Source organism: Humulus lupulus, chromosome X, assembly GCF_963169125.1.
Source record: "Humulus lupulus chromosome X, drHumLupu1.1, whole genome shotgun sequence".
NCBI classification, from domain to species: Eukaryota; Viridiplantae; Streptophyta; class Magnoliopsida; order Rosales; family Cannabaceae; genus Humulus; species Humulus lupulus.
The window spans coordinates 208,375,144-208,389,674 of NC_084802.1; the positions used below are offsets into that span (position 1 = coordinate 208,375,144).

The 14,531-nt window shown below is 35.2% G+C and overlaps 1 protein-coding gene across 1 annotated transcript; it reads right to left on the minus strand.

Moving 5' to 3' along the window:
- Positions 1–7,758: 7,758 nt before the first annotated feature.
- On the minus strand, positions 7,759–13,236 carry LOC133803659 (probable pectin methyltransferase QUA2). The gene is made up of 9 exons (XM_062241769.1): positions 12,974–13,236; positions 11,334–12,081; positions 11,118–11,250; positions 10,790–11,030; positions 10,385–10,610; positions 10,077–10,252; positions 9,571–9,874; positions 9,085–9,223; positions 7,759–8,538 (listed from the first exon to the last, which is right to left on the minus strand). Exons 2-9 carry the CDS (start codon positions 12,047–12,049, stop codon positions 8,380–8,382), a joined length of 2,094 nt encoding a protein of 697 aa, XP_062097753.1. The 5' UTR covers positions 12,050–12,081; positions 12,974–13,236; the 3' UTR covers positions 7,759–8,379.
- Between the last annotated feature and the right edge of the window lie 1,295 nt (positions 13,237–14,531).

The window sequence follows — 14,531 nt, forward strand, 5'->3', positions numbered from 1 at the left end:
ATCGTCTCGTCTGTTACGAGCACGCGGCAATCTTTCTCACTGGGGGGCAAGCCCACCAGTGTCTCGTAAGATTGAACTGTCCTCGCGAAGATGGCTGCAGGATTAGTCTAAGTCAGAAAGGGATACGGGAGGAGCTAAAACGACACTTAACTTCCGAGCTAAGGATAAAAAACACTTACGAGGACGATTGAAGTAGTGGAGCTCGCAGTTTCTGAACCCCATCGACATGAAGAATTGATCCTTGAAGTGGTTGGGGTGGCTGGGCAGCTCGATGACCGCAGCCATATTGGGAAATCGGGTTAAGTAGTAAAACCCGTCGCCTTGCCCCCGCTAGTCCGGGCTGGCCTTGAGGCAGAAGAAGTACAAAATGTCCGCTGGAGTGGAGACCTCCCACTCGTGCTTCAAAAATAAATATCTCAACCTCGCCAACAACCGATAAGAGTTGGGGGGGAGCTGGAATGGGACCAACTTCACATAATTTAGGAAGTCAGCAAAATACTGGTCCAGCGGGAGGAATGCCCCCGCCTTGAAATGCTCGCCGCTCCAGGCCGCGAATGCCTCGTCAAGCGGCGCGCAACTCCGCTCGCCTTCCACGGGAGTTCGGGCAATCACTGACGTTCTCCCCAGCCCGATGTTGTGGGAGAGGAATATCTCATTGATCTTCGTGTGGTCGGTGATCTTTGAGACGATCTTCTCCGCCTCGAAGAACGCATCAGGAGCCACCTCGAGCTCCTGCTCCACTGCCGGCCCAAAGTTGGGGCTCGGGGAGTCCGACATCACCGCCTTTCCTTTGTCTTGCTGGGAGGCCGAGCTGTCGACGGTCTGCTTGGAAGCGTTCATCTTCGGTGCCATCTGGTCGCCTAGCGAACAAAAGAAAATATTTCAGAAAAGGCGACCCAAGCATGAGGAAAAATCAAATGTTATTTGCACGAGCTAAGATAAGCCCAGCCCGTGGAGAGTGGGACCACGTGGTTCAATGAACACGTGCCTGTGCTCCCAACAGATCTCCGATTACTAGGAATTCGTGTGTCAGGAGGGTCAGGATAGAATTTGCCTTGGGGGGAAAGTTTCAGTAGGCAAAGATTGCAAAACCGCCTATGAGGCGTGTCCCCTAAGCTACCTGGTTTTGCACCCAAAATTCCAAAACTCCTACCCAGAAATTTTCCCCATAAAATGCATCCTATAAACCATACTCCTAAACGATTTCCTACAGAAAAAAAATACCCTAATCTAAAAGGCTTTCACCCTTCATACCCACAAAAACCAGTAAACCCTTGCATGTGGCTACAGTAAATATTTACCTAAGCTACGGTGAAAAATATTTTCAAAACACGCATGGTCAGAAGACTTACAGTGTTTGGTTGGGAGGTGAATGAAGGTGTCGCCTAGGTTGGAGCTTCGTAGGAGTTGCTGTCTCCAAAGATTCGAAGGAATCCTCACGCCTGAGCTTCTTTAACACTGAGAATGGCGGTCGCAGAAAAGAGGGTTTCTTTTTCTTCTGGGATGAAGAGAGAAGAAGGAAAGAAGTTCTGAGAAATTTCAAATGAAAGGGTGACCCATGCGTAGGGTGGCCACCCCTTTTATATACGTGAAGGATCTCGTATAGAGGGCCGTTGGATGGCCCTGATGTGGGATCCAAGGCCCTCCACTCGAAATATGAAACGACGGCTGGGCATAGGCTAGGCCATTTAATGCGGTTCTCGAAAGACGTACCATCACCAACCACGATGTTCCACATATTAGGCGCTTACGTCAATTGTGGAATGCACAGGGTTCATGGGGAAGCTTAAAAGCCCCTACTGTGGCCTTGTGCGACGTCGTTTACCACGAGCAGGGGTTTGGGGGGAAGATGTACGCCCTGATTTTCCCACGGGCTGATTAGCGAGCTGAGCTGCGGCCTAATCATGATTACCTCGTGGATATCCCCAAAACCGAAGCTGCCATCATAAGATCATACCTCCTTAGCTTGAGGTAACCCAAGGGTTCGCCAAGATTGCCTAAGACTTGAGTCTGGACTCTGAAGGCCGAAGGTCGAGTTAGGTATCCAGCTCGTGGTACGAGCTGGATTCGGAGGCTATGACTCTTTGTAAAGTCAACACACGCAAGGTAAACGTGCATATATCAGACATCACGTGTCTGATATGCCCCTGACTTCTCGGACACGCAGCAGGAAAGTGCGTATTCAAACACCCACGACTGGGTTGGGCCGTGCGGCCCATTATCTCCTTACCTATCGATTTGACCACACTTATGTGTCAGGTTTAGGAATTAATCATGAATGTCACAGAGTTGATACGATAGGTAAAAACGTCATGGGATGACCTTCTTACCAACTCCCAGGTGCCTTCTCCTATAAATATGGAGACCCTGGGAATTAATAGGGGTTGGATTCTTGATTGTAAGTAATACCCTGTAATCAAATATCCAGTATATAGCAATAATACTGACTAATGGAGTAGAAGGATTTTAACCTTTGAACCACTTAAAAAACGTGTCTTGAGTCACATTTTCATTTCTAAGATCATATATCTGTTTCGGTTCAACATTAACACTAATCCCTTTCTCTTCTTTTCTTAATTACATGTTGGCGAAGAACCGCGTCAACATTTTCCCATCAAAGAATCCTAGGAATAATCACGTAAAGTTAATAACTACTACTACTATATTGATTTTGGTTTATAAGAGAATGACAACCTGATTCACTATAGTACTACTCTCAGACTCAGTGATACACACATACACACATATATATAGATTAAACAGTCCATCTATTATTTATAGCGCCTACCTTCATTATTTTTTTTTCTTTCTTGATAAATACCTTTGCTGTAAATATCAAACGGAGACCAATTTCGAAGACCCAATAAAATTTATAAGAAATTTTAAATAAATAAATAAAAGGGGGAGGTCGAAAGACTGAATCATTCAAATGTCAAGTGAAGGCTCCATTAAAGGTCCAGTTTTTGCTGATACACTGAGGATATTCAAAACAAAATTACAAAGGAGATTCGAGAATAACAAGTCAGTGACCAACAACATGACATTATTTCAAAGGAGCTTATAGAACGAGTAGAAAAGACAGAAAATTAAAATAAAATAAAAAAATGGAAAATGAAATGTAACTTACTACGAATGCGGCGTGGGTGTTTCTCGCCGTGGGTGATGCTTCCACTGGTTTCTTGGCGGCGACTGTGGGCTCGGCGATTTCGTCTGGTTAGAGAGAGCAGATGGAGAAGAGAGAACGGATGAAGAAGGGATGCGAGAGGCGAGGAAGAAGAAGGGATGCGATGAGCATTTAAACTGCTCAAGAGCATTAGCGGCGGGGCTCGCCGCTATTATTAGTCCCCGCGGCTAATAACAGTAATTACTCGCCACTAATATTATTAGCGGCGGGTAGTCCGCGGCTAATAACAGTAATTACTCGCCACTAATATTATTAGCGGCGGGTAGTCCGCGGCTAATAACAGTAATTACCCGCCGCTAATAATAATTGAAAATTTCCCGGGCTTTTTGATTATGGCTATTGGCGGCGGACTGTACGCCGCTAATAAATATAAATATAGATATTTTATATTTTACGATACTCAAATATTATTAGCGGCGAAATCTCCTAGTCTGCCGCTAATAATCTCTATAATGGCGGCGGACTGAGCCCGTCGCTAATGACCTCGCCGCAACTACCTACATTTGTTGTAGTGATCATCTATTATCATTGGTGGTAATACTTGATTTGGTTGAAACTTAACTTCTATAACAATATTTGTACTTGGTATTTTCATCTTATTAGTGATCATTGTACTTAATTGATGAAAACTATAGCCACTTGGAATCAATAGGCCAGTTACCTCAAAATCTTTATAAGTACAATGATTTTCCCAAATACCATTGTAATAAATGTACACAGTTGTTATATTTGTGTATCTTATTTTAATAAAATAAATATTAACGTATATGTTAGACAATAACGCTATTATTAAACATCGCTTTCATTTATTTTTATCATAGTATAGTAAAATAAACAAAAATATTTAAGTTAGATGGGTAGATTATAATTATACATAGTTATTTTTTTTTTCAAACCCTTTATCAATAAATAAAAAAAAAAAGAATACATTATAATAGCATGTTATAATAATATATATGATTTTGTTAATTTATTGTTCAATGAGTATTTTTATACTAAATACTTTTATATTTATTTTTTTTAATAGAATTGTTTATTTTTTCACTATATTAGTTTATCATATTAAACAATTTTATTTAGATAATTTATTTTGTTTTTTTAAGATGGTAATTCAAATTTCATGGAATTGTTGCTTGTTGCTTGTGGTATCTCATTTAATTGAGATAATAATAATTATAAAAATATTGTTGAATTAAAATTTTATAAAATCATTTCTTATAGTTGCAATTTATCATAACTTACTAACTAACATTTATAATTTCTAAATTAGTACTCTCATATTTGTCACTTCTTATATAACTTGGATAAAATTATTGTTCTTTTCTGATATCCATATGGGATAAAAAAAATAAAAATAAAAATTCTTGCAATCTCTTTCACATTGCAACATTTTCATTTTAAATGATATTGATGTGCATTTTTAGTTATCAATCTCGGCATCTTTACCAATGTTAAGTCGGTTGTTTTCTAAGTTATTTTGAGTTTAAAAATCACAACTTTTAAAGGTGATAAAGAGGATTTTTGTCTTTGTATTATTTTTGTTGGTGTATAATTAAAAAAGCTAACATATTTTGTTTAGAGACATGGCCAATCCTGATATTTTTTTAATCCTAGTTAAATTATATTTAAGGACTCCTAAGTTTATAGATTTTACTATAATTACGTAAAATTAATTATTTTACTAATGGTCCTTATTAGAAGTTATGAGTAGTTCAAAAAAAGATAATAAGATTATTCTTATTCTTTTATTCAAATTGTAGATTATCATCAATCCCAAAACTCATATTCTAATCATTTCAACAAAAAACAAAAAAAACTCTCCAATTACTTTTTGATTAGATCAAACTTAATATTAATGACACATGCAGGGTGTCTAACTTTAAGGTTAAGCTTATATATGGTGGTCTTTATTTATTTTTACTCTACCAAATAACCTTCTTTTAACCTTATAATATATAAGGTAAATTATAAATTATTTCACAGGGGTAAATTATATATCCCTGTGAAAAGTGCTCAATACCCTTAAGAGAAACTTTTAAGATGATATATGGTTATATTATAAAGTTAAAAGAATGTTATTTAGTGGAATTTCCCTTGTCAAATTGATCAATCACTACTAATTAATGACCCTTGAAGAAAAAACCAACTTTAACATTATTTTCTTCATCTCTCTCAAATAAGACTTCTTTTTTTCCTTCCAAATCTACATAAAATATGTGGCAGATGCTCTTGCTTATTTATAGATTATATGAGTTGGTGGTTTAGTGTGTTAGATTTATCACTCTTCTTTGTTAGAAATGAATTTGTGGGATTTTATTCAACTATGGATTTTGTGAATATTTTTTTGTGGTTGAAACAAATATTATATCTTTGTTTTGTCTTTTGTTTATTAGTTAAATTAAAATAGATGACTTCTTTTGTAGAAGAATTTGATGTTGAAAATAACACAAGGAATTCGAAAGGGGCCATGCCCCCCACCCCCCAAATTGTATAATGTATTTTTTTTTTTACATTGAATAATTGTCATTCCCACATAGATGAGTTCTTTATATTCTTTTATAGCATACATGTATAATGTCTTTTTTAATTTTATTTTTATCAGATACACATATAAGGTCTTCAACTTGGCCCATTCTCTACTCTACTCTAGGCTTGTCTTTACTTGGCCCCTCCTATCCTTGTAGGCTGGTTCCGCCACTATCTACGTCCTATTATTCTTCAATCAACAATGGTTACAATAGTCTTCTCAAACCCTCTCAAGAAAAATACCCTTTATCACAAACACTATTTTATTTTTCTCTCAAGTGTTTCCCAACTAGCAAAATTGTAATCAAGTTTTTTTCTCTTCAACTTACTTGCTTTATATATCTCAACAAAAGTGACCTTATAATACAAGAGAACCCATAAAAAAAAATAAAGTTAGAATCCTCTCTTAATTAACTAACTAAACTGATTTCCCCACCAAAAAATATACTTTCTTTAAAATACACTTGGTGTCACGATACAAGGATTAACGTCACAATACCTAAGATGTGGCTTCAAATTTTGGCTTTAGGAACATTGGGCCTTGCAACATACAAGAACAATGTCGCTTTGCCTAAGACTTGACTTATTTTCTTTTTCATATCTTCAATAAATGGATAATTTCTTGAAAATATGATTGGTGTCGCGATACACAAGGATTAACGTTGCAATACTCTTCAAAATTGGGCTTTAGGAACACTGAGCCTTGCAACATACAAGAACAACGTCGCTTTGCCTAAGTCTTTACTTATTTTCTTTTTCATATCTTCAATGAATGGATCCTTTCTTGAAAATATGCTTGGTGTCGCGATACACAAGGGTCAACGTCGCGATACACAAGAATCAATGTCGCAATACCTAAGGTTTGGCTTCGAAATTGGGCTTTAGGAACACTGAGTCTTGCAACGCACAAGAACAACGTCGCTTTGCCTAAGCCATGACCTTCTTTTTCATATCTTCAATGAATGGGATCGTAATGCACAAGCATCAACGTCGTGACACCTAAAACCAAAATTCTTAAACAAAAATACCTTAGTTATGTGTACCAATATTCAATAGAATTTTATCGTGAAAGTTATAAAGAAAATTACATATGTACATTAGAAAATAGGAAAGGAGCTGAATAAATACTACACCAAAGATAAAATTAATGACTAATGGTAAAAAAATCATTTTAATTTGACTATTCGAATAAGGGTGTGGTAATGTACTAATGTACATCAAAAGAATATTTCTTTTCTTTGATTTATATATAATTACGTGAAAATTTACTCTCTCTATTTTTGTATCTTATGTTGTCTTTCTTTTTCACTTACATGCTACTTTTTTTAAGTTTTATTTTTTGTGTTATAATTATAATTTTATTTTTATAGTATATGACACGATTATTTGTGCTTGCGGACGAAATAATATATAATTTTTATTTGTATCTTATATTGCGAGAACCAATTTCAATTCCATCTATCTTTTTTCCAAGTATAATTTACTTAAAAAACACATTTAGGTCTGTAATTGTACGGTAGAATAATATATAATTAAATGAATTGATGTCCTCTATTTTTGACAAATATGCATTCAAAGATTCAAAACATTACAAAGAGGATGTTTAGAATAATTTTTAGCTTACTACTAATTATTATAACAAAAAGTTGATGATACTCGATTATGTGATTACAAAATCAACCTTGATTAACATTTAATATAATTTTTCTTAATAAAAAGTATAAATGTTTATTTTTCCAAAAAAAAAAAAGTTCCCTCATCAAAATTTGTGATTTTAAATTTTTAAGTAATGAAATAAATATTCAAACTTAATCTTATTTAGATATTAAGAAATATAGCATGTGAAATTTTCCTCCTCTCAAAAAAAAAAAAAAAAAAAAAAACTGAAAAATTAGCTGGTCTCTCAATTGTGGCATATTATATAATCCCTTTTTAAGGTGACTTTGTAAAAGCACTAGATTTTAATCATCTCACCAACCTAGATTTGAAACCGATAACTACATAATAATATGGGATGAAAAAAAATATATAAATATGGGATCTTTGAATGCAAGAAACTCATAATATTCAACACTCATTCATTGAAAATGAAGTTCCAAAAGTGTAAAATTTATTCTACCAAACAATACAAATTGAATGTTGCAAAACACCATACTTAAGCAGATATTGAGATTAACCCCCACCAAAAAAAAATTTAATCTAGGAAAAAAAACAGATACAGGAGAAGAAAATATATAAATTTTGTTTTTGCCATTTACTTGAATGCAATGCCATGCATTTTATACACTAAAAGCAAACTGCACTTGCTTATTCTGTTTTTTTTTTTTTTTTGGGTAATAATCTTCACAATCTTAATGACTTGGTTGTGTAGGTATAATGAGACATCACATTGAAAATCAAAACTAACCCCTATAATTCTCACCTGCTCTGCGCCTCAATAGCATAATTACATGCCCCATGAACGCCTTACGGCTCCACAGGAGTTTGCGGTCGATTGATCGTACCAAATGTTATGTTTTTCCTTTCTTTCTGGTGTCTTCTTCTGTTCAAAATTTTGGATTTCCCACCCTTCTTTGGCGGAGCTTTATGATGATTAAATAACATCAGTAAATGAATATGAATACTGTGAACTAAAAAACTTCTCAGGCTATCTTTGGAAACCCAAAAAGCTAGATTGCTTGTCTCTTGAAGAAAGGCTTTTGGCAGATAAGGAGCCTCTCATCACTGTTACTCTCCATCTCTATAACTCTGGCATCCCACTTTAGCCCTGTCGTCAGAGCTCTTGCTGTTTCAATAAGAGGAGCTCTGTCACGGAATATCACCCAACCCTGCAACAACCCGTTTTGTCAGCTTATACGTATAAAAGGGCATCCTACAAAGCAGATCAAGATTTAGAAAATCTTTATATATGTACCAATAAGCCATCATTTACAAGCATATAAACATTTGGTCTAACAAGAGGCCAAATAGTATGTTTGCGAGTGGTAACTTTATGTGTTCGGTAATCACTAGTTGCTATGGTGAGGCAGCTTGCTGTACTCTCAAGACACCGAAAGATCAAAGATCATCGATCAAGTCATATTCATTGGAAGTTTTATTTCCTAGCTTTGTATGAATTATAGAAGTGTAAAATTTTACTGTTAGTGTACATGACACTCATTTCAATCTATTTGAAGAAAATGCCATTGGGGTAGTAAGCACTCCAAATGACACAAGGAACTACAAATTTACGTCTAAAGCATATAAGTACAGCAATTACTTAATAAATTTTGATTTTTCCACCCCACAAGAATTTCAAACTAAATTTCGACATTAAAGAGTCATGCAAAAACTGAATTGATGGAATGGAAAAGAGGATCAATAGGTCTTAATACCTCTGGACGAAGTACGCGATCGATTTCAGCAAATAGATCAAGCATGGTACACCTGTGCTGCTGCTTAGTTTCAAGAGATAGAAGACCTTCTGCATGCACCATATCATAAGTTCTTGGGTACGTTGGAAATGCTTCACACCTGAAAAAGAGAAGAAGATCATGATATTAAGGATTATTTAGGAGCTAACAAATGTCTTTTACACCAGTCAGGCATGGCAAATATTGCAACCAGTTAATGACTTAATATTATACGCCACTATATTCCTGCAAGGTTTTAGTCAAACAGTTTTCAGATAACTGCTAGGTTACAAATTATTTTGTTCCAAATGTTTTTAAATGCCATAAGCTTTTACTTGGCTGGGAACCAACAGCTTATGTCAAAATCTTGATACTTTAAGTTAGCCACCTTAAGGCACTTGGGACCAAATCAGGCAAGTATTCAACATGAAGATTCTGAGAGAAAAGAGTAGGGAGCAAGTAGCATACCAATCATGTAAAACACCAACATAACCCCGGTCAAGTATCAAGGGAAGATAGTTAGGTCCGCTCGTTGGAATAACATTCATGACCCATACAGACTTTCCAGCTTCCAGTAGTGCAGAATTAAAACCACCATATTGAGCATTCATGTCAAGCACATTCCTAACCATGTTATAAGGTGGTGACGGATCCTCATCACCAGGCCTCTTTGGATGATCTGAGAATATTAAAGGTGACAGCAGTGACCAATAATTACGTACTGCCATTTTCCAATTTTCAGCATCTTCAGCCAATTCTTCTGGGTGTAAACCTGAAATACAATATTAACTATTAACATATACAACATAGACGACTTTTTATTCTGTTATTTTAATTTACTGAAAACAAAACAAAATCTAAAAAACTTTGATTGCAGTAGATTAGTACATAAAAAAAATCCTTCATCAACAATTTAAAGCAAATATCATTTTTTTGCAGGTGTGCTCCACACAGTGCGGGAACATAATGTTTACCATATATTGCAAGTTCATTCTTGTTAAGATTAGCTCTAGAAGGCCAGATCCTCCTCTCTTGAATAGGAATCCACCTGCGGCTTTGTGTTCCTCCAATGCAAGCTTGAAGGGGTCGATAATATGGAGATTCAACATCATGGCCTCTGCTGCATAAAGCAGGGCCAGAACCAGGCTTCCTAAATAAACAAGAAAGTTGATTGCTCAGAACCAGCTTCTGTTCAAATGCTAATGAACCAAAAAACCACAAACTTATATAATCAAATAAACTATTCTTGAATAGAAAAATAAGTTTGAGCATAATGCCTTACCGTGCACTATAACACTTCTTTTTACTTGTCTTCTTCCACACAACAGTTTCATCTTGTTGAGACAACATCTCCCAACAGAGACCTTCTGCAAAATCATGAACAAAGTTCCACCTTTTTTGATTCTCTTTGTTACGATGGTATGTTTGAACATTGGTTAGTGGTGACGTCCAAACAAAGTATCCACCAGGCTTTAGAACTCTATCAACTTCAATCAGGAGCATACCATCTGTGTAACATAATACAAACTTATTCCTTCATTTCATATGAACAATAACAGACCAAACTCTATCAACTTATTATACATACCGATGTATATTCCTATGGAAATTACATATTCTCTGTGTGTGTTTATTGGGTATTTGGCTAGAAATGTCACTTTATTGTGCTTAATTTTTATAATGGTACCTTTTTTATCCCAGTCAATGCCACATCGTGCACAATGCAGCATATCAAAAGAGAGAGATGGATACGGCAGCTGTTTTGAGGTAAGAGATCCAACCATTGCAGGAAGACCTCTTTCAAGAGTTAGCTGAACTTGACTGCCTGAAGCCTCATAGTTTGCAATGCACATAGTTAACAGCTGTTTAGAAAAGAGATGTGCTCCAAAGCTACCATAACCACACCCTATATCAAGGACGGTTCTTACCTGCAAATATTAGATCAACATATAAAGTGAATAAGCATTTGATGTATGGTGCAAATGTGTCTAAATCGAAAAGTACAATACCCTTACCCCAGCTTCAATGAAGTTAGATTCATTTCTCAGACCTAACATTTCTGCAATTTGATGAGAGTAGTCTTCCACACCATCAAACATGGGCGAGGCTGAACGGAAAGAAATCTGCTCTTTATCCAACAACATCATTCTAAAAGCAAAAGGAGTGAGACGTTAGAGAATGATCAGGTTAGCACAGACTAAAAAAGCTCTTGATGAGAGAATGTCCGCTACCTCTTGGTCAAGCTTCCAGAGGAAAGGACCTCCTCAGCGGTAATTTTCACATTTGCCAACCAAATGATATCTCTTCCAGTAGGCCACCTAAGAGGGATCTTATAGTTTGCAGGTGGAAGAACCAAACAATTTTGTTTCATCCCACGCATGCAATTCCGCGGGTACTCCTGGCCATCAGATAAAGCTAACGCACCATTCTCTGAGACATTATTCTTGTAGCATGGAACATGATTTTCAAGCTCCTGAGGACAGAATTCCATGTCTTTCACCCTAGAAGAACCAAGAGAGAGCTCCCCGATATCCCACAGGTCTGAAACAAGTTGTTCTTGAAGTCGCCTATAACCAACAAATATTTGTCCTCTTGAAGATGTTGAAATGGATAATGTCCACCAAAATGATCCGGAAAGTGCAACAAGTATAATGAATGCTAAACTGAGCTTCAGAAGTAGCATTGCCAATTTGTGTCGGTTTCTTGGAGTGAGGGGATCAGAAGCAAAACCATTTTCAGTACTCCCATATTTGGAAGGAGAATTTTCTGGGAAAAGTACCCGGATGGGCAGCTTCATCCCAAAGGCACTCTGATCAGATGGACCTCTTCTATCCAAATCATCCTTCTCTGTTTTATCTTTCATTTGAGAGTCGCTGAAATCATTGCTCCCTCCAGAGCCTCGTGTCCCAGAAGATACGCCACGATGCAGAGGCAAAGGCCTGGACATTCTTAAACCCCGGACTCGCTACACAGAAGAGACTACAGGAAACAAGAAACGAATATATGGGATTAGAAAAGAAACTACTCAATCTGAACAAAAGCAGGATAGAGATTAAGAGAAACGGACTCAAATCCTACCCTTAAAAGTTTTACAAAAAAAAAATAATAATAAGACCAACGTCGTCAGCTTTCTCAAATGGAATTAGTTTGACTGACAGTAAAGGAGACTCCACCAAAAATGAATAAAATCCTGATAAAAGATGCTGCCCATCAATGTTCCCAAGCCAAACAAGTAGAGGCGTGAAAAAAACAGAAAACCCAGATATATTCTTCACTTAAATTCCAAGAAATATGCAAAGTTGGATTGGTTCTTCACTCAAGAGAGTTCAAAACACAAGCTAACACGAAACCCTTAACAATTCTAACCCAGATAAAACTAAAGGGGTGTATCCCAGGTGGAAATGGTCATTTTCCAAACATCAATGCTAGATCCATAAACCCAGTAAGAATTAAACGTATTGAGGAAATAGTTTCAGCCCAAAAAGATGAGAATTAATAAAACTTTGAGTCTTCTTTAGAAAGTGAAAAAGAATACGCTCATAAAGGGCAATTGGTATTTCGAGGAAAGAAAAGGGAAGTGAAGTAGATACGTTCCGAGATAATCAAAGAAAACAGTTGTATCACTTTTACTCAGTTTCGAAAACCCTTAATCAGCAAAAAGGGCAAGCTCATTTTTCTGTTCAAATTTCACCTCCATTCATTTTTATCATACTAAAATCCAAAAATAGACCCAAAACCTCAATCAGATCAATATACTAAGAAACACCAAAAAAAAATGAAAATAGTAACAAACCACCTTGAAATCAAATCAAATCTAATAAGTTCAAGTAATCACATAAGAAGAATAAGAACAAGAACAAGCAAACACTACCTAGAGATGAAGATTGCAGAAACAGAGATAGAAAGAACGAACAGAGCCAAAGACACCCTATTGAATCAGCGCGAATTCATGATTGGGTTTGGCTCTGGTTTAAACCAAAAACACTTCTATGGCTTTCTTCTTCGGCTTTCTTCTTCTTCTTCTTCTCTTTGTTCTTGAATGTTTTAAGCTACTATAGCAAGCGAGCGAGAGAGAGAGAGAGAGAAAGAAAACGAGGGAGAGAGTGAGAGATTTTGTACCGATCCAATCACGACAGTTCTCGTGAAATCTAAAAACCATATTTTATATAAATTTTGCTCAGAGAAAAATACAAAAAATAAATAAATAAATAAAATTAAAAAGTAAAATAAATAAAAGAGTGTGTAATAAATGATGGTGTAAGATTAAAAACTATTGTAACCATTAACTAAGCTACCTGTCTAGTTCAAATTTTAAAGCCCAACTATAGTTAATAAATTTATTTATAATAAATATCTAATAAATCCCAAATAGTTCAATTATTTCTTAGATTTTTTTTTATATGTGTAGATTTGGAAAAACACTACTCTAATTAACAGTTAAAACTCTCTTTCTCTCTCCTCTACAACAATTTATATATAAAATAAATCAATGGCCTTTTTTGGGATCAACCCCACTTCAATCTTTATTTTATATATAATAATAATTCATTTACTTTTTTTTTAAGCCTGATTTTTTTTTCTTTCATTCGTTAGAAAAGCAAATGGGAAAAGCGTTTAAGACACATATATGTAAAACGGCAGTAGATCTGAACCAATGACACCCCAAAAGTTTAGAGGTTTTCTCTTTGCTATTATTAAAATTGATGATATTTATTATATGTTATTAAGTTAGATTTAATATATTTTAGACTTAGTTTTTAATAAATAACAATCAAATTTAATCATATTGATTTGTTGCGGATTTGTCACAAAACCAAGGCACCAGTTTTTTGAGTGATGAAACTAAATAAATAAATAAATAGTACATGAATTATTACCGACTCTTTCTCTCATTTAATATTTTGTACATAATCAATTCATATACAACCTTGGTAAAGAAGTTAAGAAAACTATATTTATTGGAATAGGACTTGTTAATTATTAACTCAAAATAAAATTAAAAAATTAAAAACCATTTTAGAGTAAATGAGAGAATTTAATAGAGTTCATAGTTTTTGGCAAGTTGTACGGAATATATATATATATTCAATTCTCATTAAGTGGAGGCACCCCCACATAATAATTATTCTTAACTTAAATAATAATCTAAAAATTGAGCCACAAAACAGATTTATTTATTTATTTTATTTATAATTTAAATAAGCAAAGCAATGGAGGTAATTACGGGATGACCAGTGAATTGCTTTAAATAAAAGTTGAAATTTTTGAAAAATGCCATAATCGAAGACAGATTTTCCACTCTTAATTACTGCAAAGCTAATCATTTATGTTATATGTATGCATGCAAAAGTTGCTAGCTTTTGATCTTTTAAAGATTCTGCTTGGATAACATTTTTTTTATTTATTAATAAAAAAAATTATATATTTAA